Source organism: Rhineura floridana, chromosome 17 (genome assembly GCF_030035675.1).
Source record: "Rhineura floridana isolate rRhiFlo1 chromosome 17, rRhiFlo1.hap2, whole genome shotgun sequence".
Lineage (NCBI taxonomy): Eukaryota > Metazoa > Chordata > Lepidosauria > Squamata > Rhineuridae > Rhineura > Rhineura floridana.
In genome coordinates this window covers 2,103,463-2,127,077 of record NC_084496.1, presented here as the reverse complement: position 1 = coordinate 2,127,077, position 23,615 = coordinate 2,103,463, and the positions used below count along the sequence as shown (strand labels likewise).

At 46.8% G+C, this 23,615-nt stretch overlaps 1 protein-coding gene across 5 annotated transcripts in view; it reads left to right on the top strand.

Moving 5' to 3' along the window:
• The window catches only part of TSC2 (TSC complex subunit 2), a 53,351-nt gene that overhangs the window by 1,232 nt on the left and 28,504 nt on the right, over positions 1-23,615 (top strand). For 3 of the 5 annotated variants that reach the window (XM_061600039.1, XM_061600040.1, XM_061600038.1), the window contains exons 2-26: positions 1,260-1,423; positions 1,691-1,777; positions 1,986-2,096; positions 2,228-2,372; positions 3,417-3,534; positions 4,083-4,131; positions 4,644-4,769; positions 5,603-5,676; positions 6,326-6,452; positions 6,705-6,848; positions 7,827-7,964; positions 9,471-9,574; positions 9,895-9,976; positions 10,397-10,552; positions 11,403-11,519; positions 11,651-11,773; positions 12,228-12,334; positions 13,080-13,218; positions 14,770-14,892; positions 15,982-16,116; positions 16,691-16,880; positions 18,159-18,252; positions 19,053-19,155; positions 19,516-19,610; positions 22,741-22,872. In XM_061600039.1, the coding sequence (XP_061456023.1) occupies positions 1,286-1,423; positions 1,691-1,777; positions 1,986-2,096; positions 2,228-2,372; positions 3,417-3,534; positions 4,083-4,131; positions 4,644-4,769; positions 5,603-5,676; positions 6,326-6,452; positions 6,705-6,848; positions 7,827-7,964; positions 9,471-9,574; positions 9,895-9,976; positions 10,397-10,552; positions 11,403-11,519; positions 11,651-11,773; positions 12,228-12,334; positions 13,080-13,218; positions 14,770-14,892; positions 15,982-16,116; positions 16,691-16,880; positions 18,159-18,252; positions 19,053-19,155; positions 19,516-19,610; positions 22,741-22,872 (2,957 nt within the window). In that variant the 5' untranslated portion in view covers positions 1,260-1,285. The remainder of the gene's footprint in view (positions 1-1,259; positions 1,424-1,690; positions 1,778-1,985; positions 2,097-2,227; positions 2,373-3,416; positions 3,535-4,082; positions 4,132-4,643; positions 4,770-5,602; positions 5,677-6,325; positions 6,453-6,704; positions 6,849-7,826; positions 7,965-9,470; positions 9,575-9,894; positions 9,977-10,396; positions 10,553-11,402; positions 11,520-11,650; positions 11,774-12,227; positions 12,335-13,079; positions 13,219-14,769; positions 14,893-15,981; positions 16,117-16,690; positions 16,881-18,158; positions 18,253-19,052; positions 19,156-19,515; positions 19,611-22,740; positions 22,873-23,615) is intronic. The other 2 variants (XM_061600042.1, XM_061600041.1) reach the window with 1 other exon arrangement.

Sequence of the window (23,615 nt, the reverse complement as noted above, 5' to 3'; positions counted from 1 at the left end):
GGTTTCACAGGTTGATAAAACTTGGCACCTAAGAGAATTTGAGCCCAGCATATAAAAGGGAGTAGCTTGCATTTGTCAAGATTTGATCATCTTTTTATATTTAATATGTCCTGTATTTTTTAAATGTGTAGAGGTAAATTTTGTTGGTATATATCCTGGATGTTGTGTACTATCTGTTTATGGACCCTGGAGGCCATTGGCTATAAGCAATAAAGTTTGTATGTATGTAGCATGTCACTTCATTGTTGCTGTCACCTACTAGCTGCAAGCTGGAAGTAGAAAGGATGGAGAGTTTCTAGGGGGCCTTTATCCAGCCCCCCAATGACCCTAATGTCTCAGGCAAGAGTGAGGTTCTGTCTCCTTTGCGGAGACACAGGTATTAGCCCTTTTACTTTGCTCTGTAGAATTCCATGGGTTAACGAAAACCTGCCCGCATTTTGTGTAAGACCTACCCCAGGATCTATTTCCTTGGTCACTTAAGAGTGTGGCAGGGTGTTGCAAAACGGCTTCCGTAGCTCAACAGACAGCCCGTTGAGTCTGAAGTGCTCTGTTGTCATGACTTCATTTGTTCTCACAACAGCCCTGTTGTGCTGCTATGTCATCCAGCATTTTGTCTTATTTAATTTTAATTTCCAAATGTAGTAGTTTCTCTTCTGTTTCAGATACGCCCATAGTCTTCTGATTAGCCACTGTGAGAACTGTACAGTAGCTAATCTGTTAACGCTGGGCTGGATGGCCCCTTTTAGCTGACCCAGTTGGGCTCTGACTGAGGCCAAGGAGAGAATGGCTTGCTCAGAGTCACCCAAAAGAGTTGGTGGCAGTAGGACACAAACCCAGGTCCATTTCACTGTGTCACTTTGTTGATATTTCAGTTGAAAGATGGCTTGTTCATTTTGTTACATTTATATCCTCCAAAGAGCTAAGGCAGCATGCATGGGTTTTCCCCTACCCTGCATTTTATTCTCCCAACAATCTTGTAATGTAGGATAGACTGAGAGGGTCACTGACCCAAGGTCACCAGCGAGTTTCAATGACTGAAAAGGGATTTCAACCCAAGTCTTCTCAGTCCTAGTCCAGTTTGGTGCATACTACTGGGGGGTACATATGATACTGTCCTTGGGAATGGGAGGGTAGCCTCTGCTTGCATAGAGCTCCATGTGTGGCTTGGAGTATCTGCATTGGGTTGGTTGTATTGCGAAAGGTGTTGTTCTTGGCTATGTACTGTTGATGGTGCAATCCTCTGTCTTCTATTTACACAGGTTCCTTGATGCTTTCTTAGTTAACGATGGCGAAGCCGCAAAGCAAAGATCCTGGCCTAAAGGAGAAGTTTAAGAACCTCTTAGGACTTGGGAATTCAAGATCTAATTCCAAGTCATCGGAAGGAAAACAAACAGAATTTATCATCACTGCGGAAATACTCAAGGTAACATATGGAAATACTGGAAGCCTAAATTTATATCAAGAGCTGGAAATTAGCAGAGGGCAAAGGCTACCTGAGGCTGTTGGGGAAAGTGTATACAAATATTCAGTCAAATGAATATCAAAAGAGTTCAGTTGTTGGTGTCAGATTTTACCCCATCCTTCCTTCATGGGGCTCAGCACAGCATTTTAGCCTCTCGGCAGCTCTGTGAGGTGAATCAGGCTCCAAAGCAAACTGTGATGGTGTAATGCAGACTTCTTTTCCTTTCAGGAATTGAGCATAGAATGTGGTTTGAACAATCGGATCAGAGCAATCGGTCAAATCTGCGAGGTAGCAAAAGCTAAAAAGTTTGAAGAAGTGAGTACACAGGCAGAGAAATGAAGGCATAACAGTCTTCCACGCCCATCCAATAGTAGCTCAGGATTAATCCCTGGTGGTATCTCCGGGTAGGGCTGGGACTGTTGCCTGCCTGAAACCCACACCTGAATTACACCAAAATGTCCCCCCCCCCATGGACAATGAGATATGAGTGTGGGGAATAATTTAGAGTTTTCTGTGCCATCAGCATGCCGTGGAAGCAATCTGGAAAGTGGTAGCTGATATGCTGCAGCCAGATCGGCCAGCTGAGGCCAGACATGCCGTTCTTCACCTCCTGAAGGCAATTATTCAAGGGCAGGTAAGGCTTGAGATGTGCTCAAGCATGCAGAACCTAGACACTGAATGGGACTAAGGTGGGCTACCAGAAAGTGTGGTTTCCAAAGACCAGTAGCCACAGTTTGTCAAGAAACCAGTCCTTTCCTCTTCTAGGGCGAGAGGCTAGGGATCCTCCGAGCTCACTTTTTCAAAGTGATTAAAGATTATCCTTCTAACGAAGACCTCCACGAACGGCTTGAAGTGTTCAAGGCTCTTACAGACAATGGAAGATACATCACGTACTTGGAGGAAGAATTGGGTAGGTCCCCTTTGTAGCCACTGATTTAATGGTGGTAAATTCTTGGGCGGGATGAAGGCAAAAACCTGCAATGTTTCGTAAATATGGAATATTATATTTACTTGTGCTGTACAAAGAAGCATTGTTAATTATGTTATAATAGCTATGTAAAGTTTCAGGATAGCTCAGTGACAGAGCATGTGCTTTGCATGCAAAAAGCCCCCAGGTAGGGCTGGGAATGCCCCCTGCCTGAAACCCTGAAGAGCGGCTGCCAGTCAGTGTAGACAGTGCTGTGTTAGGTGAACCAACGGTCTGACTCGGGATAAGGTAGATTCCTATGTTCCTGGGTGAGAGCCAGTATGGTGTAGTGGTTAAGGTGCTGGACTACGACCTGGGAGACCAGAGTTCGAATCCCCACACAGCCATGAAGCTCCCTGGGTGACCTTGGGCCAGTCACTGCCTCTCAGCCTCATGAAAACCCTATTCATAGGGTCGCCATAAGTTGGAATCGACTTGAAGGCAGTACAATCTCCCCAAAATGGATGCCAGATCTGAATTATACATGGATAGCTTGACACAGAGGTAGGCTTCAAAGGTCAGTGGGGGAAAAAAAGTGAATGCAGCAACGTATGTCTCAAGTCCGCAAACATGAAGGAAATGTCCTGCCCTGGAGGTGAAGGGATGTGTCCTTCATGCTTGAGGAACATAAGAACATAAGAAGAGCCTGCTGGATCAGCCCAGTGGCCCATCTAGTCCAGCATCCTGTTCTCACAGTGGCCAACCAGGTGCCTGGGGGAACTTCCAGGGGCACCGGGCTGCTCACAAGAGGAAGCAGAGTACTGACCCAGAAGAACCTTTTGCCTCCTCCAGCAAGGCCGTTCTGATGTTCTTGTAGTAAGACATACCCGGTGAATGTTTGGATGGGTCAGCTTGGGAGGCTTATCTGCCACTGTTGTAACAAACCTTCTGGGGTGTATAACACAGGAGGTGCTTCAGCAACTTCACAACAAGTTGTTGGCAGCTATTTTCTTTCCTGACTGCACCCTTCTTTTACTTCTCCCTCAGCTGAATTTGTCCTCCAGTGGATGGACGTTGGCTTGACTTCGGAGTTCTTGCTGGTGCTGGTCAACTTAGTCAAGTTCAACAGCTGCTACTTGGATGATTATATCGCTGACATGGTCCAGTAAGGCCAATTTTTTAATCGCCTGTCAGTTCTAAGGGATGCTGGCTAAGGCTGAAATCAGCTGTTTGACTTTTGTGACCTCCATGCTGCCTCGCATGTCTTGATTGGGATATGCCCAGTGTCACTTTGTACATGTCATCCAGCAGCACCAACACAAAGGAGTTGTCCATTTAACTATGGGAAAGGGCTATGGCTTAGTGGCACAGCATCTGCTTTGCATGCAAAAGGTCCCCAGTGCAATCCCCAACATGTCTAGAAAGGGCTGGGAAGACCCCTGACTGAAACCCTGGCGAGCAGCTGCCAGTCAGTGTTGATAGTACTAAGCTAGATGGACCAGCGGTCGGATTCATTAGATGTGCCTAACCATAAGTGCATGAAGATGGAGTAGAATTTGGACAGAACAGCTAGTCCCTATATAATCTGGGATGGGGCGCAGTGGGCTTCCCAGCAGAGATGAGCCCTTAGACTTAGAAATTTTGCACCGGAAGGTTAGTTTGAAAAGCAAAGAAGCCAACACAAAACCCCAACCATGTTTTCCTTTCTGACAGTATGATCTGCCTCTTGTGCATTCAGACGTCTTCTGCTGTTGACATTGAGGTCAGTAGTTATATAGATATTGCGCGTGTTAGAGAAAGTGCCGTTATAAATAGGAGCACAATATTTTTCCTGGTGGTGCTTTCTTAAAACACCCATTCTGCCCATTCTTCCTTCTGGTTCCCATGCCTGGAATTCCCTCTCAGAGTCCTCAGTGGGGTCAAACCTTCCTCTCAACAATTCCTCCTTGGAACCCACCTCCTCTGTTAAACATAGATCCAAGTGGTTTACAGAAAATGTAAAAAAAAACCCCACAAACCATCCAAAGAATAAGATTTATTAAAATGCATCACAGAAACAGAAAACTACCTTAAAATGCCTGCCGAAACAGGAAAGTCTTTGTCAAGGGCCCGAAGTTCAGCACGGAGGGGGCCTGCCTAATCTCATTCAGAAGGGAGTTCCGCAAGAGTGGGCTCCTGGTACTGAAAGCACGGCTTCTGGTAGTCACAAGCCATTCCTCTGAGCCACAGTGGGGGGCCACTCAGAGAGACTCCCTTCCCCTCCGCCCTTCCAAGGTTTCCCTGCAGGTCCTGGATGCCGTGGTGTGCTACAACTGCTTGCCTTCGGAGACCCTCCCTGTCTTCATCATCACCTTGTGCCGGACCATCAACGTGAAGGAACTCTGTGAGCCGTGCTGGAAGGTCAGTCGCCTTGCCATTGCTCTAGGTAGGAGGCAGTTTGGTCCTGGAATCTGAGGGAGAAAAGCCTGCGCCTGCAATCCAACAGAGGAAACTGTTTGGCCATCGAGGCCAGGACTGTCAACTGTCATAGGTGGCAGCTCTCCGCTGTTTCAGGCAGGAGGGCTATCCCAGCACCAGCCGCCTGGGCAGGGAAGGGCCGTCGCTGAGTGGGAGGGCATGTGCTTTGCAAGCAGATGTTGCTGAACTGCAACTCCCTTCAGCATCCCTGGCCATTGGGCCATGCTTGCTGGGGCTGGTGAGAGCTGTCCTTCATCAACATCTGAAGGGCCAAAGGTTCCCTACATCGTCCTAGACTATAGCGAGCTAGATGGATCAACTTCCTGGCTTGACATACGGCACCTTTCTGTGACCTTTGCCTCTTCCTCTGGCCCTTTATACTGCAGATACCTGAAAGTGTAGGGTCTGTTCTCAACACGTAAAAGCCCTAAATGACTTGGGCCCCTAATATCTGAAGGAGAGCCTCCTCCCCATAACTTGTCTGGGTGTTAAGATCTGCAGGAGAGACCCTACTAGTTGTTCTGCAACCCTGACATTTGTGGGATGATAGGACATGAGAGGGCCTTCTCTGTGGTGGCCCCAGGCTGCGGAACGCCCTCCCCTCTGTGGTGCATCTGGTCCTGTCACTGTATACATGTCATCGGTGGGCGAACCCATACGTTGTTGCACTGGCCTTTGCAGGTGGAGGATTATTGTTTGACGGAGTATGCCTCTGAGTACCAGTTCCTAGGGATGCTTTGCGTATTTTTAACTATGTGCTGCTGTTTGCCCTTCAGCTCATGCGCAATCTGTTAGGAACTCACTTGGGGCACAGTGCCATTTACAACATGTGCCGCATCATGGAGGACAGGTACGTTTGGTCGCCTGCTGAAACTTCTGCTTTCCTAGGGGCGGGAGCGAGCATTAATGCCACCGTGGGTCAAGAGAACTGCTTTAATGTTGCCCAAAAGACTATGGGAGATGGCTGTGGGGGGGTTAGGCTCAACATTGTGCCCCCACCCTGACGTCCCAGAGCAGGATGTTTGTACGCCAAGGATGTTCAAGCCTTAGTTCATGCAACTAGAAGCATAGATACTGCTTCCAGACCAAGGCTGAACTGAGGAACACTTGGACAGGACTTTCTCAACACCTATCCAGCAGCCTGCCTCCCCAACAGAGAGGAGTACGGGCTCTTGATGTTTTTCCAAGTCCTACTTCACTGTTGAAGTTTTTGAAATTCAGCTGACACTGACCTCACAGAGCCAGAGGTACAGGCAAGATTGGAAGAACTGACTTGTACTAATAGCAGTTTTATTCAGGCAGTGAAAAGGTGAAAGCCCTGAGCAGAGGTCTTTATCTACCTAATCTATCTAATCTCCCCCTCTCACCAACTGACTTAAGCAAGAGAGCTCACGAAACTTAAGTCCGAGAGCCGCTAATCTTGGTCAAACATGCAGAATGCTTATACTTTGTTAAACATGCACCATTGTCTGTAATATAACCCTTAAAAATGCTTGCAGGACCTACATGGTAGATGCGGCACTGCTGAGAGGGGCTGTGTTCTTCGTGGGCATGGCCTTGTGGGGTGCCCACAGGCTGCAGTCACTAAAAAATTCGCCAACATCTGTGCTGCCCTCATTTCTGAAGGTAAATCTGAGCCCTGGAAGACCCCTTTGAGTCAGGATTATGTAGGGGATAGATGGCGGAGAGCTAGACTGAAATCCTCACTTGGGTGTAAGGTTCACTGGATGACCTTGGGCCAATTACTGTCTTCGCCTAGGTTACCTTGAAGGGTTGTTGCATGGACATCCTCAGTATAGAGGAACCAGGTGGGTCCTCTGTAGTTCAGGCAGTGCCTGGTATGTCAGTTCCTTATGCGGTGCTTTCCCCCCCTCCTAGGCCATGACGTGTCCGAATGCCGTGGTGTCTTATGAAATAGTCCTCTCCATAACTAGGCTGATCAGAAAGTATGGGAAGGACCTGCAGGCAGTCACTTGGGACATCCTCTTGGATATTATCGAGCGGTTGCTCCAGCAGCTGCAGGTAAATGTGAAGCTCATTTTTTAAAAATATTTTTGCAAATGTAACAAAAAGCAAGAGAAACATAGACAGCTGACATTACCAATTAAAATATCCCATCAATCCTTACTAAACATATAAATTAATATAGGCATATGTCCAAGTAGGTAGTCAAATGAGATTGACGGTTATAAACTGTACTTAGAAAGGGCAATGAGGTTATCAGGCCGCTGAAAAGTTCATCTTGGGTGTTTATTCTTGCAGTATAAGGCTCTTTGCAACCATAAGGGCTTGCAGGGCCTGCTTTTTGTTAATCCATCTGGTAGTCTCCATTCCACAGGAGTATAATTATAATTTAAGAGCCTAATTTGGATGTCTTCTGGGCTGTGGTGGCACAGGATGGTGGAGCAATTGAAGCAGAATTGTAGAAGGGGTTTGTTTCCTTTATTTCATAGTCTGTACTTGCCTCTTCCTGTGTCCTTCCAACTGTCAATAACAGGTAAAGGCGCTGGGGACCTATCTTTGTTGCTGGATAGGTCCCACAGGTTTCCTTCTGAGTCAGGACAATAAGACTCACATGGCACCTTAAGGACCTAACAAATTCATAGTAGCATAAGCTTTTGTGGATTCAAGCTTGCTTTGTCAGATGCGTGAAGCAAAAGCTTAGTTGGCAGGTATGTAAGCAAGAACATGATAAGGCAGGAGCGGAACGGCAATGAGACACAAAAATTACAGTCAGTGGTAATTAGAGCTTAAATATATGTTAAACAGGCACTCCTTTTACTGTAGCAGATTAGTGATAGTTTGCTTGACGCTGCTGAGATTATATTAAACTCAGTGCTGGACACGGAGCCATTGGCAAGAACCAATAGACAGCACAGAGATTCTGGCTTTAGTAAGCTAATCGACAGACATGCAATGTGATAAAAAAATCCTTTTGTCTAGATTTAACCCACAAGTGATGGCATTGAGCTTCTTGATGTTGCCTTTTCCGTCTTTCAGACCTTGGAGACCCAGGAGCTGAAATCCATCATCCATGACTTGCTGACCTCTGTGGAGGAGCTGTGTGACCAAAACGACTTCCACGGCTCTAAAGAAAGATACTTTGAGCTCGTAGAGAGATGCGCTAATCAGAGACCTGTAAGGCGTGGCAGAGTCTGAGGAAACTCCTCTTGCTTGTTAAGACCTCTTTGGAGAGCACTCACCCCGCACTGGGAACCAGAACCTTACCTTATCCCAGGAGTGGGGAACCTTTTGCAAGCCAGGGGATCCAGAACAGGATCATTTTTGGCACATGGATGTGATCTGATATCAGGGGATTCAGACAGGCTTATCTCTTGGTGCTGTGGTGCTTAGTGCTAAGATCAGAGATCTCCTGGTGCTTAATGCTTAGACTGGAGGTAACAGATGTCTGAGCTTGATGTCACAGGGTGTCAGGTGACTGACAGGTGGGCATGGATTGCCCAAAATGGCCTCATGGGCCAAATTAGGCCTGCATGCCTGGAGTTTCCCACCCTTGTCTTATCCCTTCAGCAGGATGCTGTCCTTTCTAAACAGATCAGTCCTTTTGAGTTAAATAGGCTGTCTATAGTATCCCTAGAAAAGTCTTTAGTTTTTAAAGTTGCTTGTTTAAAACATTTTAGAGGCTCACAACAGAAGAGAGCCCAACAGACAAAACAGAATTAAAACCAAATTTATCAAGAACCATGCAAACAGAAAGGCAGATGAAAACAAACTTGCAATATTGTGTATATTTGTGATATTTTAAGGGCACTACACAGTTAGAATTGGGATCTGATTGGCCAGAGGGTCCCTGGTGGCTGATTTTGGGAAAGGGCCGCAATTTAAGTCACATTTGTATAGACCACCCTTTGCCAACCTGGACTACAGCTCCCATCAGGCTGACCCAATGCTGGCTGGGGCAAATGGGAATGGTAGTCCAGAGCATCTGGAGAGCACCAGGCTGGCAAAGACTGGTATAGAACATTACATGGGCGCTGACCCTGTTTCTTTTAGTGTGGGAAAAAATGCGTGTTGCTGTTTTCCCCTCACATTTATTTTAAGGATGGATATAGGAGCCATTGGTACAAAGGGACAAAGAAGATTATGTTGATCAGTCAATCAACCCCCAGTGGATTAGGAGCCAGAGGGGGCAATTGTGATCTAAAGAAAATGCTTTGGGAGGGGGTCGTGCAGAATGTTGCCTTATACTGACTTGGACCAATGATTCATGTAGCACAGTATTGTCTGCACTGACTCCAGGTTTTCATATGGGCCATTCCCAGCCCTGCCTGGATGTGCCAGGGATTGAACCTGGGACCTTTTGTGGGCAAAACTGATGTCTGAGCTGGTGGAGTTACAGCCTTTCCCCTGAGCAACAGACACTTCATAGGGTCGCCCCTCATGCTGGAGACAGTACGCTTCTGAATACCAGTTCCTGGAAACTGCAGGAGGGGAGAGTGCTCTTTTGTGTATGGGCTCCCCATAACGGGCATCTGGTTGAGAACAGGGTGCTGGACTAGATGGGCCACTGGCCTGATTTAGCCACAGGGCTCTTGTCATGTTCTTACTGCTGCCACTACTACTCCCTTTGATCAACTCAGATTTTTTTCAAAGCACTGGTCTGTGTTTCCTTTTGCTTAACAGGAATCTTCTGTTCTGAACCTGATCACCTACCGAGCTCAGTCCATCCACCCTGCGAAGGATGGCTGGATCCACAAGCTGCAGGGGTTGATGGAGAGGTTCTTCAGGTAGGACTCTGTGGCTCTTGTCTGTGGCTCCTGTTTCATATCGGCGGCTTTCACTCGCTGAACACTGGCCACAATCCAGAGGGAGGGAGTTGCCATTGAGCTCTGAACCATTGATTTTTTTATTACAACAAAAAGTTCCGTCCATGTGCACCATCTCTCCTTGGAATTCCATCAGTTCCAGATTTCACACATCTTTCCCCCCAAATCCTACTCAGGAACGACTCAACACTGAGTTAATATTTGATGAAATCGTGTTTGTGAAATACATTTCAAAAGGACATAAATTAAAAAAAACATTATTGTCCCCCTTTTCTCCTCAGAAATGAGAGTCGGAGTGCTGTCCGCATCAAAGTTTTGCACGTCCTGTCTTTTGTCTTGAGTGTCAACAGGCAGTTTTATGAGGTGGGTCCCCCCTTTTTTTAAAATGATGGGAACTATTGTTTTGGTGATGCTGCAAGACTAGGTTTGCGCCCTTAAGTAGTTATCAGACGCTCAACTCCTGGAAAAACCTTCCGTAAAGAGCATTGGGCAAAATGGCAGCCTTCCACCCCTGCCCCAAACTCCTGGAGCATACTGCTTGCGCCCACTATCTCAACATTTCTCTCTTCCAGCTGTGCTTTATTTATGTCCTGGTTTTCTATAAATGCATTCGTAATATGTTGAACAGAAAACAGTAAAACACAGTGCAGCAATGACGAATATACAGTCCCACAATCATCAAAAGCTAGTATTTCATGCATTCTTTTTTGCCAGCCAGTTTAAGTTTGCAATATTGAGACTAACCTGCCTTTGCTGGTTCACAAAAATCTTGTCCTGTTGCAGGAGGAGTTGATTAACCTGGTGGTCATCTCCCAGCTGGCTCACATCCCGGAAGATAAGGACCACCAAGTGCGCAAACTGGCCACTCAGCTGCTGGTGGACTTGGCTGAGGGCTGCAACACGCATCACTTTAACAGCTTGCTGGATATCATAGAGAAGGTGAGGCCACTGTTGGTTTAGCTCTTGGCTTTGACAGCAGGAGCTGCACCTCTTCCTGGGAAATGCAAAGAGTACTGGAAGAAATACTGCTCTGGGTAGAGATTTGCACCGTAATGTGATTTTCCTGTTTGGTTTTGCAAAGCTGGGAGGGTGGTTACGGTGCAGACAATGATGTGTCAATTTGTGTGACTATCTAAAGATCTTCACCTTTTGCATGGGGATCATCAGGTTCACTGTTTTAGAGCAGTGTGGGAGGTTCTGATGCCTTTTTCAGCGTTCCATAGTGGCCAAGACACTGAATAGGTTATAAGCCCACAAATATTAAAGGCTTAAGGTTTTCCAAAGTGTGAGCAAGAGCCTGACTGGGAAGTCTGAACATGAAGAATCAGATTACAAGTCACTGGGTGTTGAGGGCGCAGCTGGCTGCCTAACCCAAGCTTGGCTATAGTGTTGCATATTTTGGCTTGTTCCTGTGGAGCTTGATGCAGCTGGAACTTCAGTCTTATTTTCATGGGCAAGGCATAAGAGCCATAAGATAGCTAACTATCAGATATAAAACTGTGTTTGCCTGGATGTGTAATAAAACCTATTTGGTTTGTGGGTTTGTTTTTCCTTTGCAAATTCATGCCTGAAAATCCCTTTGGGGTTCATAAACACGCAAACAGTGAGTTGGTCCAAGAGAATATGCTGTTTCGCTCCTAGAGATATGTTGTTGCTCCATGCACTCTGCATGCCTCTGCAGTTGCTAAGGGGGGGGGTATTCTTCCAGTCCTAGCATTTTTTTGTAAGACTTGTGAAACTGCAGGCATTGGCCCTCAGCAAAGCTTGTGTGCTCTCTCTTCCTGAATAGGTTGCTTCCCATTCTTTGCTGCCTCCTGCTGAATTGGAGGAAAGAGACCTGCTCTCTTACTCTGCCTCTTTAGAGGACGTGAAGACTGCCGTGCTAGGCCTGCTGGTCATTCTCCAGGTATGTGCTCTTGTGAATATCCAAGCTGTTTTGTTCTGTCGTGGTTTCCCTTGGGCTTTTTAGTTTTTAAAAATAAAGTAAAATGTTTTATGGTGTTCCCTCTTGATGAAATCTTTCTCTCCTGCTTTCAGACGAAACTCTACAGCTTGCCCGCCAGCCACGCCACCCGCGTCTATGAGATGTTGGTCCTTCACATTCAACTCCACTATAAGCACAAGTACAGCCTCCCGATCGCCAGCAGCATCCGGCTGCAGGTGAGCATGCGCGTGGCCCTTGGCCCCATCGCTGAACCAAAGGAGTTTTGGGAAAGGTGAAGGAGATAAGAGAACTGACAGCGAATGGTGCTTTGTGTTCCTTGCTATGGGATATATACGTTTTCAGATTTTTGTTCTGATGTTGTTACACCTTGGAAGAGGCAAAAGGCAATGCAGGATATCTCACCTCCACCGCCAATTACCAGCTGTGCTCAGCCACTCCTTTTGGTTTTTGGAATTTGGGCAGGCATTGCATGCACTCTGTTCAAACTCGTCTCCATATCTGTAAGGACTAGAACCTTCCCTTTTTAAAATGAATGTTGAGATTCTGAGGAACTTCAATCTGTGTTCAGTACTTAGCATGGTGTGCTCCCCCCCCCCCCGGAATCATAACCCACAGTCCTACGTAACTTGGACAACGCATGATGATGGTGATGATTTCGTTTGTTTTTAGGTATTTGACTTCTTGCTCTCGCTCCGAGCCGACTCTCTGCACCGGCTGGGCCTGGCCACGAAAGACGGTCTTGTGCGATTCAGCCCCTACTGCCTCTGTGACTTCGTGTACGTTCCTTTTGATGGCAGCTGCCTGTTTCCAAAAGTAGTTCTGTTACATTCTAAATTAAGGCTCCTTTATATCGTCCTGCCCACACACTAAGCTCTCAGTCGGAGGTCCTCTTGCTGCCTAGGTCTGTGGGGGGTGGGGTGGGTAACCACCGGCAAAGGGACCTTCTCAGTGGTGGCCCCCAAGGCTTCAGAACCCCCAGTAGATCTGCATCAGATTGCTACACTTGAGGGGTTTTGAAAGGCCTTAAAGACCTGTTAGTTTCAGTCAGCCTTCCCTTGAGTAATTTTTCTCCTCTTTGCTAGACTGAGGATAGAATGGATTAGTTGTTTATTAATTTATTAAATTTATATCCCGCCCTTCCTCCCAGAAGGAGCTCAGGGTGGCAAACAAAAACACTAAAAGCACTTTAAAACATCTTAGAAACAAAAGTCGTTGAAACACATTAAAACAAAACATCTTAAAAACATCTTTAAAAAATGTCAAGGAAGTGTTTTTTTTTTAATATTTTGAAATATAAAAATATATGTATATGTGTGTGTATATATATATATATGTTGTAAGCCACTTTGGATGGGCTTTGCCTAGTAAAATGGCATAGAAATATCTTTAAAGATAACACAAAGCCTGTGAGAGCCTGTTGACCCTGCCCTGACCTTTGGACAATGGGTTGCTTTAAGGTTGCAGGAGGTTATGCTCCTTCAGGATGCTTCGGTCTGATGGCGGTTTCCTCTTACGTTGCAGAGAGCCAGAGAAGAAACCTGCCGGCACCCTCTCCCCTCCCTCGGGAAGCCCCAGTGTGCCCCCACACAGCACAGCCATCCGCACCGGCCACTTACCTTACTCTCTGCTCTTTGGAGTCCTCCTTCAGTGCTTGAAGCAAGTGAGTGATGAACACAAATGTGAGAATTGGACCCCGGGCTGTAGATCAGGGGTGGGCAACCCCAGGCCCAGGAGCTGAAACCGGCCCTCCAAGTGGCCCTATCTGGTCGTCGGGACTCTCCCTAGCTCTACCTGCTCCGCTGGCCATTGTCCTCCCTGACTGCTGTGCACCTTTCTCAAGTGCTTTTGCTACACTGAAATGTGTCCTTGAACTATAATGATGCTGCTTTCTTGGATGGAAGATGGAGGGGTCTGTGTGTGTGTGTGTGTGTGTACGAGTGTGTGTAGAAGTCTCTAGTTTTTATGTGAATGATGCCTATTGTGCAAAAGGAAGAATCTCACTCGATGCATTGGCCACTTTTGCCTTTGGTGACACCCATCACTGGCAAGCGGCCCCTGGAAGACTGCTCATGAGGGAATGTGGCCCTTGGGCTGGGAAAGGGTCCCTGCCCCTGCTGCAGATCTTAATACCAGGCTGCACGTGGCTGAAATCAAAAAGCCCGAGCTGAAGAACTAGCTTGAGTTCCTTGGTGCGCATGTGCACATGTGCATACTCCCCCACACACCCTACCTCTGCCTCCGAGGAAGTCTTTGCAGAACAGCTCAGGAGACGGAGTCACAGACTTGGAATCCCCTAGTTTGCATGTCACCTGGTGCCTCTGTCTGCAACATGGGGGATGATAATACTGGCTTGACCTTTTTTTGTTTTTAAGGTGGTTGTGAAGGTTACAACGACATAATGCGTGTGAAGCGCTATTTGAAAGCACCATTTAAAATCATTATGAACAGACTCTGGCATTCCTAATCGTGCATAGTAGCATTTATTTATTTATTTATTTGGAGAGTTTTGGCCCATTTGTTATTATTTATTAGATTTATATCCACCTTCCTCCCAGTAGGAGCCCAGGGGGGCATTTCCCAGCATTGGCCTTTCACAAGAAAGAGAGCATCGTACTAAAATGCATAAAGACCATCACATTTCAAACCTTTTTCAAATTAAAGGGCCAAGAAGCTGAGAGAGTGCAATTCACACTGGGAGAGTATAATCGCCAGCTAGGACTGTGTGTATATAAGAGCTGCCTTTCCAGAGCTTGGAAGAGTTACTTTTTTGAACTACAACTCCCATCAGCCCAATCCAGTGGCCATGCTGACTGGGGCTGATGGGAGTTGTAGTTCAAAAAAGTAACTTTTCCAAGTTCTGCTTTATACCAGCCTGGTGCTCTCCATCTGTTTTGGACTACAGCTCCCATCAGCCACAACATCATATGGCCGTACTGGGTGGGACTGATGGGAGTTGTAGTCCAAAAGAGCTGGAGGAGATCACACTGGCAAACATTGCTTAATGCTAACTGTTTGTTGTTACTCCAGCAGCTGCAGTGGATCGCCAGGGTCTCTGGACAGAGGCTTCCCCTGCCGCTGCTTCCTGGAGACTGAACCTGGCCCCGTATCGGTCCGGAGTATATGATCTGCAACCCGGCCACACCTCTTCCTGTGCCACCCTTGAACGTGCCAGCTTCCTGAGCCTCTCCTCTCTGTTCCTTTTATTTTCCAGGAGACAGACTGGAAGGTACTGAAGCTGGTTCTGAACAAGCTACCCGAGTCTCTGCAGTATAAAGTGCTTTACTTAACCTCCCCGTGCAACGTGGATCAGCTGTCTTCTGCACTATGTTCCATGGTGAGAGAGTGTCGGCCATTAGAACCAGTGGGGGCTGACCCATTAGGGCAAATGAGGCTCTGCCCACTAACCTCTGTCTGCCCTCAGCCAGCCTCCGCTTGCCTGTGTTGCTGCTTACACCCACTTCAGGGGGTGGCCCCGGCTGTCGGCTTCCTCTTCCTCCTTAGTCTCAATGTTGCCTTTGTAGGACTCAGCAGAGAGGAGGATGGGGGCAAAACTGGAAACAGTTGGCTCCGCCTCTCATTAGCTTTCCTTCCACCTGCTGTTGGGCTCCCTGCTTTCTGCCCTGCCAGTCCCAATGGGCACCAGCCAACACGGATTAAGACAGCCTTTCCCAACTAGTGGGCCATCACATGTTGTTGGACCACAATTCCCATATTTCCTGACCATTGGCAATGCTGGCTGAGGCTGAAGGGAGTTGTGGGCCAACAACATCTGGTGGCCCAGTAGATGGGAAAGGCTGGATTGGAACATCAGAAGAGCCTGGCTGCAGCTGGGACAGGCCAAAGGGTGCACATCTAGTCCAGCACCGTGCTCTCACTTTGGCCAACCAGATGCCCCAAAGGGAAGTCCCCAACAGGACCTGGGTGCAGTAGTGCTCTCCCCATTCTCTAACAGCAGTTTTGTCTGATGGTGATGATGGTTTATTTCTATGCCGCCTTTTGGCCAAAAGGCCCTCAAAGCGGCTTCCAAAAAATAAACACAAATATAGAAATCCTTATCAATAAAACCAGTACAATTTGCAAAAATTAAATAACAAGCTAATAACATTACTAAAAAGCAACAATATCAACTTTCAATGAAAATACATTTTTATGCATTTGTGGTTGTGTGTTTTTTTCCTGTTCTTTGGGTTGTAGCCAACAAAGCACTAAGTTAAAGTTATTTCACAGTAAGCCTGTTCCGCTGGAGAAATGATTTGCACCAGTGATACGCTGCTGTGTATGAGAATGCAGAAGCGGTTTACTGGTGACTTGGTTTGCACAAGAGATTGTGCAATCTGTTGTGCAACAAGTTTCTCCTAGCGCAACTGCTGCACTGGATTCCTGTGTTGTGCAGCATTAAAACTGTGTGTGTGTCTTCTGCTAGCTTACAGACAAAAAGATGACGGAACGTCTCCGGGGCACCCCAGAAGGTTTCTCCCGTAATGATTTGCACCTGGCTGTGGTTCCTGTGTTGACTGCTTTGATCTCTTACCACAGTTACCTGGACAAATCCAAGCAGGTATTGCATGGGGGGGGGAGTGTGGGGGGAGACACTGAGTGGTACTTGTGCTCAGCGAGTGAGCCAGGAGGAGGACATTTCTGCAAAATAAGCAAATGTGGCCTGACTTATACTTAACTTTGTTTGACTCGCATTTAGATATTAAACAAGAAGCACAACAGGACCCACAGAGTGGTATCCAGTGTTAGTCCTAATCAGAATAGACCCACTGAAATTAAGAGACATGGTCCAACTTAGTTTCATTAATTTCAATGGGTCTACTCTGAGCAAAACTTCGTTGGATGCAATCCACAGAACTGTGCCTGTAAATGCATCGGGACTTCACATTTGATGCCATAGAAACAGAGGGAGAAACTGAGTCAGACCTTTGGTCCATTGAGCTCAGTATTGTCTGCACTGACTGGCAGCAGTGGCTCTCCAGGGGTTCAGGCAGGACTCTCTCCCAACCCTACCTGGAGATGCCATTGGGGATTGAACCTGCAACTTTTTGCATGCCAAGCAGGGGCTCTTCCATTGAGCTATGGCCCTTCCTCCATCTGCTCAATGGCCTGTCTGTGTCTTCCTCTCCACCCAGCGGGAGATGGTTTATTGCCTGGAGCATGGCTTGATCTACCGCTGTGCCAGCCAGTGTGTCGTGGCTCTCTCGATCTGCAGCGTTGAGATGCCAGATATCATCATCAAGGCCTTGCCCGTCCTGATCGTCAAGCTGACACACATTTCGGCTACAGCCAACATGGCTATTCCGCTCCTGGAATTCCTTTCGAGTGAGTTGTGGCGTCTCAGTCTCGCTTCTCAGGGCTGGGAGAAGAGCGGGCCGTTCCTTCCTCTCCTCCCTCTGCCATTTTTGAAAACCTGCACAGATGGATTAGTTGCTCTGAAAGGATCCTGCTGGGACTCTTTGAACGGAGCGCTTTCTCTTTCTCTCCCCCCAAAACACAACCTGCTTTTGAAACCTCAGTTCCGCAAGTGGGCTTGCTGTGTTTCGTGTCGAGACAAGGAAACTGCAGCTGTTGGAGGAGGCAAGCAAGGAGTGTCCTCTGGCACGTGGGACTAGTGGTGGTGGTCTTTGCATCTTGCCAAGGTCTATATTCCTAGGGCAGGGCTGGGGGTCATTTTCTAGTCCGAGGGCCGCATCCCCTCAGGGGCAGCTTCTTGGGGGCCACGTGGCAGCAGTGGGTGGGCAGAGCAACTAGGAGTTTATGTTCTGGCCACCCACAGCCAGATATTTCTAACACACACACACACACACCCCTACACAGCTCTCCACCATCTATCCAGGCAAGAAAGAAGCATTATTGTTTATTTTATTTATTTGTTTATCTAAAATATGTCTATCCCACCCTTCTACCCTATAATAGGGCACTCAGGGTGGCTTACAATAAAATTGGGCACATACATATTTATATATTTATTACATTTGTATACCGCCCCATAGCTGAAGCTCTCTGGGCGGTTTACAACTATTAAAAACATTAAAAACAAATAAACAAATTTAAAATTGTACACAATAAAAAGCACAAAAACATTAAAATAAAATACATACAATGCAAATAAAATACATAAAATGTATATACACATACACACATATATGCATATGTAGGGAGTGGTACTGAAGGGACTACTGAGGTAAAAATTAACAGAAGGCGTAACATCAGTGTCAGACTCTATTGCTCTTCAAGGACACGTTCTGGCCAGACAAAAGCACTCGTGGAGGGCATGCAGCAAGGCCAGTGAGGGGCATGCCCTGAGCAGAGTCCTGAGGGGACTGGAGAGCCACATTTGGCCCTGGGCTTGAGGTTCACCACCCAAGCTCTGGAGAGATGACATGGTCGTAACCACATGGTGGTGATGGTGAACTCTGCAGATGGCTCTGGGGGGGAACCCTTACCTGTGTCTGAACTCTTGCAGTTTGGGTAAATTTCAACCGTGCCCCAAACCAGCCCCCTGTGAACAAGGTGGGCACGTGAACGGAGTGGGCTGCTCTCGGTGTCTCACCTGCGGCCCGACGCTTTACTGTTTCCCCCTCTTTTTTCCAATCCCAGCTCTGGCCCGACTGCCTCCCCTCTACAGGAACTTTGCAGCCGAACAGTACGCCAGCGTGTTTGCCATCTCCCTGCCCTACACAAACCCCTCCAAGTAAGTTGTGGGTAAGGGGTTGTGTTTGTGTAGTGTTTTGTGGGGTTGTGTGTAGTGCTGGGTCTGATGAGAGCTGCAGTCCTAAAACCTCTGGAGGCCACCCGCTTGGGGAAGGCTGCTTCAAGCTGAAAGCAGGAGCCCAGGTGGGACTCCGTCCTAGGCTCCTGTATGTTGCCTGTCTAACCGTTGCCCTACCAAGGTCTCTCCGGTTCTCCAGCCTGTACGACAGATGGCATGACTTTGCCTGGCCTCCTTCCCCCCCGTCCTTTTACTCTTCCAGCCATTGGTGGGGAGTTTTCTGTGCCTTTCCATGACCCTGCACTTTTAAACTCTGTTGAAAAATAACAATCTTCCCCTTAACTTTCTTTCTTCAAGTTTTCAACCATTAGAAATATGACCACAAAACCAATAACCCAAACAGAGCAATGCTGAGTGTAGTACCATAATGTGCATATTCTGCATCTGTATTGGAATTGCTTTTTAATATGGTTTTAAACTTTTTTTTAAAAAAAGGTGTTTTTAAAGGTGTTTTGTTTTAATAAATTGTAAAGTCTGTTATGATGCTTTAAAGTGTTGTAAGTGCTTTTGTTTGCTGCCCAGGGCTCCTGCTGGGAGGAAGGGTGGATCATCATCATAATTTAACCCGTATGTCTTGCCGTTATTATCATTATCATTATCATTACTATTATTTAGATGTATTGCCTGCCCTTCACCCAAAGGCCCCAGAGTGGGTCGCAACGGGTTTAAAATACATTGTTGAAAACAAGCTCAAATGCTGTTTCCCCTTAAATGGCTTCCAGGTTTAACCAGTACATTGTGTGCCTGGCCCATCACGTCATAGCCATGTGGTTTATCAAGTGCCGCCTTCCCTTTCGGAAAGACTTTGTTCCCTTTATTACCAAGGTAAGCTAATTTCATTGCTGAGCCGTAGCGTGGTTTCACGTTGCATGCAAACCAGGTCAGTGCGTGGCTCCCCGGGATGTTCAGATGTCGCCACCCTTAGCAAGGACCGGAGCGGGATTAAACCTTGGAGGGATTTGTTTGGGGACGGAGACTAAACCAGGGAAGGGGAACCTGCAGCCATCAGATGCGGGATTCCCCACTCCCGTCAGCCTCAGCCAGCATGGCCAGCGGTCAGAGATTATGATGATGATGAGAGTTGAAATGCAGCAGCATCTGTAGGGCTGCAGGCTCCTCGCTGCTGGGCTAGGCAATCTTCAGGAGCAGCGCAAGCCCTTTTTCTGTGTGTTCCCTTTACAACAGGGCTTGCGATCGAATGTCCTCCTCTCCTTTGACGACACCCCAGAGAAAGACAGCTTCCGTGGTCGTAGCACAAGTCTGAATGAGAGGCCGAAGAGGTAAGTTGCTCCTGGATGTGGAACGGAAAGTTCCTCTGACTGCAGTTTGAAGTGCTCTATGTAAATAATATCTCCCTCCCGCTCACTCCCCGATGGTTGCCTTGTTAGGACAACTTTTCCTATAACCCCAACATGAAGTTTCATCCTAGTGAAGCAGTCTGGGCTTGTTCAAATTTTGCCCTGTGTCCTTTCGGCCATGAAAGTCGCCTCTCCTTGGTCAATCACTCAGCCCACTTGCAAGAAACTTATTTTGCTTGTTTCACCCTGTAATGCGGGGTTAGAGAACCTGCAGTCCTCCAGCTGTCGTTGGACTCCGGCTCCCATCAGCCCCGACCAGCATGGCCAATGGTGAGGGGTGAGGGGAGTTATAGTCCAATAACAGCTGGGGGTTTCCCACCCTGTTTTAGTGCCTAGTTTAGTTGATGGTCATGCTGGAACTTTTAAAGAATATCTTGCCAGCTTTTTAACACCAAACTAGAAGCTTCTTTAACCCCAAGTCCTTCAAACCAAGAAGCAAAACTCTGCAAATGCTTTATAATTTGTTCAAAGGGAGTTACAGTATCTTCCACTGAAGACTATTAAAGCCGTTTGCAGTAGCTGTATTGTATTTTATTTTTAAGCAACTGTCAGAAAGTCCTTCTGCTTTAGTTGCTTTAGTAGGGAAAAGCAGTGTTGGCCTGCGTTCACTGTCTGCACAGCAGTCAATGAATGAGGGATCGGCCTAAATTCTGGACTTGCTAGTGGCATTTGTGAATTCTATTGCCTCTTCCCTTGTAATCTCCAGACCTGGCTACATCATTAGATTTTGAGTCCCTCCAGACTGGTGGTGTTTTGCAGAGATATTCTTTTGCAACACATTACTGACGCAATAACAGTGCATTAGTGGTGGATTTATATTGGACTCTGCACACCTCATCCTGCTTTAATAGTAGTTCTGCGATGCTTCCACAATGATACTACATTATTGCCATCTGGGGCTGGGGGTGTTATTGTGCTATAGTGCCACAAAAGCGGAACCAAAACACACACCCCCAGGATATTTGTGGTATGAAAAGTTAAGCAGGAGGCTACAGGACATGCATCGTTTGGAAATGAAACAGTATGTCCACCCTGAAACTTTTACAGGCTTGAAAGCGCGGTTGTGTCTAATTGCCCTGATACCATCCTCATCACGAATTATCACTAATGCTCAATAAAAAGGGTGTCTGGAGGGGCCCTTTGAAAATCAGTGGTAGTGCTCAAAGTTTTGAGTTGGGTGAGTTAGGGTCATATCTCTGCTTGGCCATGAAGGTCATTGGGAACAAGTTATGTAGAGCTTGCCTTGCTGATGAGAGTGCCCTTTCTGTGTTTGCCCAGAATGGCTTTAGCCGCCCCCCCCCCCCAGTGATACCCCAAGCTAGCTCCTCAGGCAGAGAGTTTTTCCTCTAGACCTGCGAGGTTCCAAAGGGGTAGAGCCTGCCTTTTGTTTCACTGCACCACTTTAAATTGTTTTTCTGCCTGCAAGTCAAAGCAGAGCTGGTAGAATCATTAACACTCATTTGTTACAAACGGGACCCTACACTTTCTTATTATTGCCATTTTCTTTCGTGTTGTGACTTCCATCACCGCCACCACCACTGCCTTGCCTTGGCATTTTTCATTTCACTAAGTTGGAATACTATTGACTTGAAAACTTGTTCCGCTAGCTATTTTGACAAGGGCACTACCGTTATTCTCTGTGTTCCGAGCACTGTGGTTTTAACTGAAAAGAAGCTGGAGTGTCTGTCATCCTAAAGGGCACTTTTGGTTGGGTGCAAATGATTTTTGTGATTTGCTTCCAGACAGAAAGCCCACAAGAAATCCCCAAGCCAGGAACCAATTTGAGCCAGAGCTTAACCTTAGGACTCCTTTTCCATTTTAGGAGTGGCTCAAGCACAGAACACAAACACATGAAGTTCTTTTAGCAGGAGACCCGTCCTCCCAGCCACTGGTGTCTTTCTGAGGCATTTCAGCAGTGAGATCCTGCAGTATCATCTAGAAAGCAGCCAACCTATAGGGGCATTCATCCGAGGGAATTTGCTTGCCCCATAGGTATATTACCTCATTTTGCTCAAGATGCTTCACAGCAGGAAAAATAGCAGAAGCCGTTACCCATCAATGCTTTTTAGATTGTTCTGGGCTGACCCCAGGAATCTGCTTCAGTACTTGAAGTGGAGGCTGTTGAATATGTAGGGTTCTGTTCAATTAACTTTTACTCAGAGTAGGCCCATTGAAATTAATGGCCATGACTAACTTAGGCCCATTAATTTCAGTGAGTCTACTCTGAGTAAAAGTTAATTGAATACAACCCATTGCCTTTGGTCTTCTCATTTCCTTGGGGTTGGTTAGAAAGGGGCCATAGGTAGGTACTGTAAACCGCCCAGAGAGCTTTGGCTATGGGGCGGTATATAAATAAATAAATAAATAAATAGCTAGCTAGCTAGCACAGTGCTAGAGCACCTGTTTTGCATGCAGAAGGTCCCAGGTCCAGTCCCCAATGGCATCTCCAGGTAGGGCTGTGACAGACTCCCTGTTTGAAACCCTGGAGAGCTGCTGCCAGTCAGTGTAGACAGTACTGGGCTAGATGGACCAATGGTATAACTAGGTATAAGGCAACTTCCTATGTGAAGTGTGCCTCTGTGCTAATGCAGAGTGCACTTTCCTTGCCCACTCAATAGCCACATTATTATTATTATTTTCTTGCTCAGTTCACCATAGTATTCCAACTACCACTTTTGATCAGCTTTTGTTTTACTTGTGCTAAATTCATCTGGGTTGTTTTTATTTCCCTTTTTCTATTTTGTGACGTTTATTGAATCTGGGGTGGAATGGGGGAGGTGTTGGCTGGCTTTCTGTTGTCGTTTTTTAATTTTTAAAATGTTTGTTTATGCTGTTTGAGTTTTGCTTATTGTTTTTAATTCCTCCCTTCCTCCCTCCCTTCTTTTTTTTTTGGCATCTTTATGCTTTGTTGTTTTTACATCACCTTCCGGGACTTTTGTGGCCTTTCAACTTCCATCCTTCCAATGATTTCCCTCCTGTGCAATCACGCCTCCTTTATGGGGGTGGTGGTGGTGGTGGTGGTGCTGCTGCTGTTGCTTCTTCACCCCCCTAGTAGCTTTAAAATAGCCAAAAATGGCAGGCAAAGCTTGAATAACTCTCCTCCAGTGAAAGAGCTGAAAGGACCCTCTGCTGTTGATGCCTTCCGGTCCCGCAGCATCAGTGTCTCTGACCATGCAGCCCACAGGTAGTGATGCTTGGAAAGGGGAGGGGCCAAGAGCCATGTGGGCTCGTGGCCACTTTGCTTCCTGCAGTGGGGAGGGGAGGGGCAGAGGGGAATTGCATGCTGGGATTCTTGCATGCTTTCCTTAGGACGGAGGCCCACCCAACAGGTTCGCTTTGTGTTTTGGCCTGTTTTAGGGTGAAAAGGGTGCTCAGTTCAATGCTGCTGCAATGTTGTTGCTGTTGTTATTAATTTATATATGGCTTACATGCCAGAATGGCTTCTAAGTGGTTTACAAGTATAAAACCAATTATTAAATCCATACATAATTAAAATACAGTTAAGTGAGCAATTAAAACAGTTGGATCAAGGGGTTCATGGGAATGCTTGCTTGAACAGGTGTGTCTTCAGGAGCCGATACCAGCAGAGAGGACATTCCACAGCACTGCTGCTACCAGTTGATTTAGCTGTGTGACTCCATGCTGTGTGTCAGCCTGGATCTTTCTCCCATTGCTAAGGATACAAGGGATTGCAGCTGGCTTTGGCTGAGTTTGAGCTCATTTTCAATCATAGTCACTCCAAACACAAATTTTTGAAGTATTCAAGTAGCCAGCAGTAAAAGCTAGTGCTGTACTTTATAGGGGAGTTGTTACAAGACTATTTAGCTATGGAATGGAATAGAAGGTAAGCTAACCATGTGGAACAAGAGACCTCTTGATACAAAGTTTTAATTAACTGGTGATCAGATCTGTTCTGTGGTGTTCCAT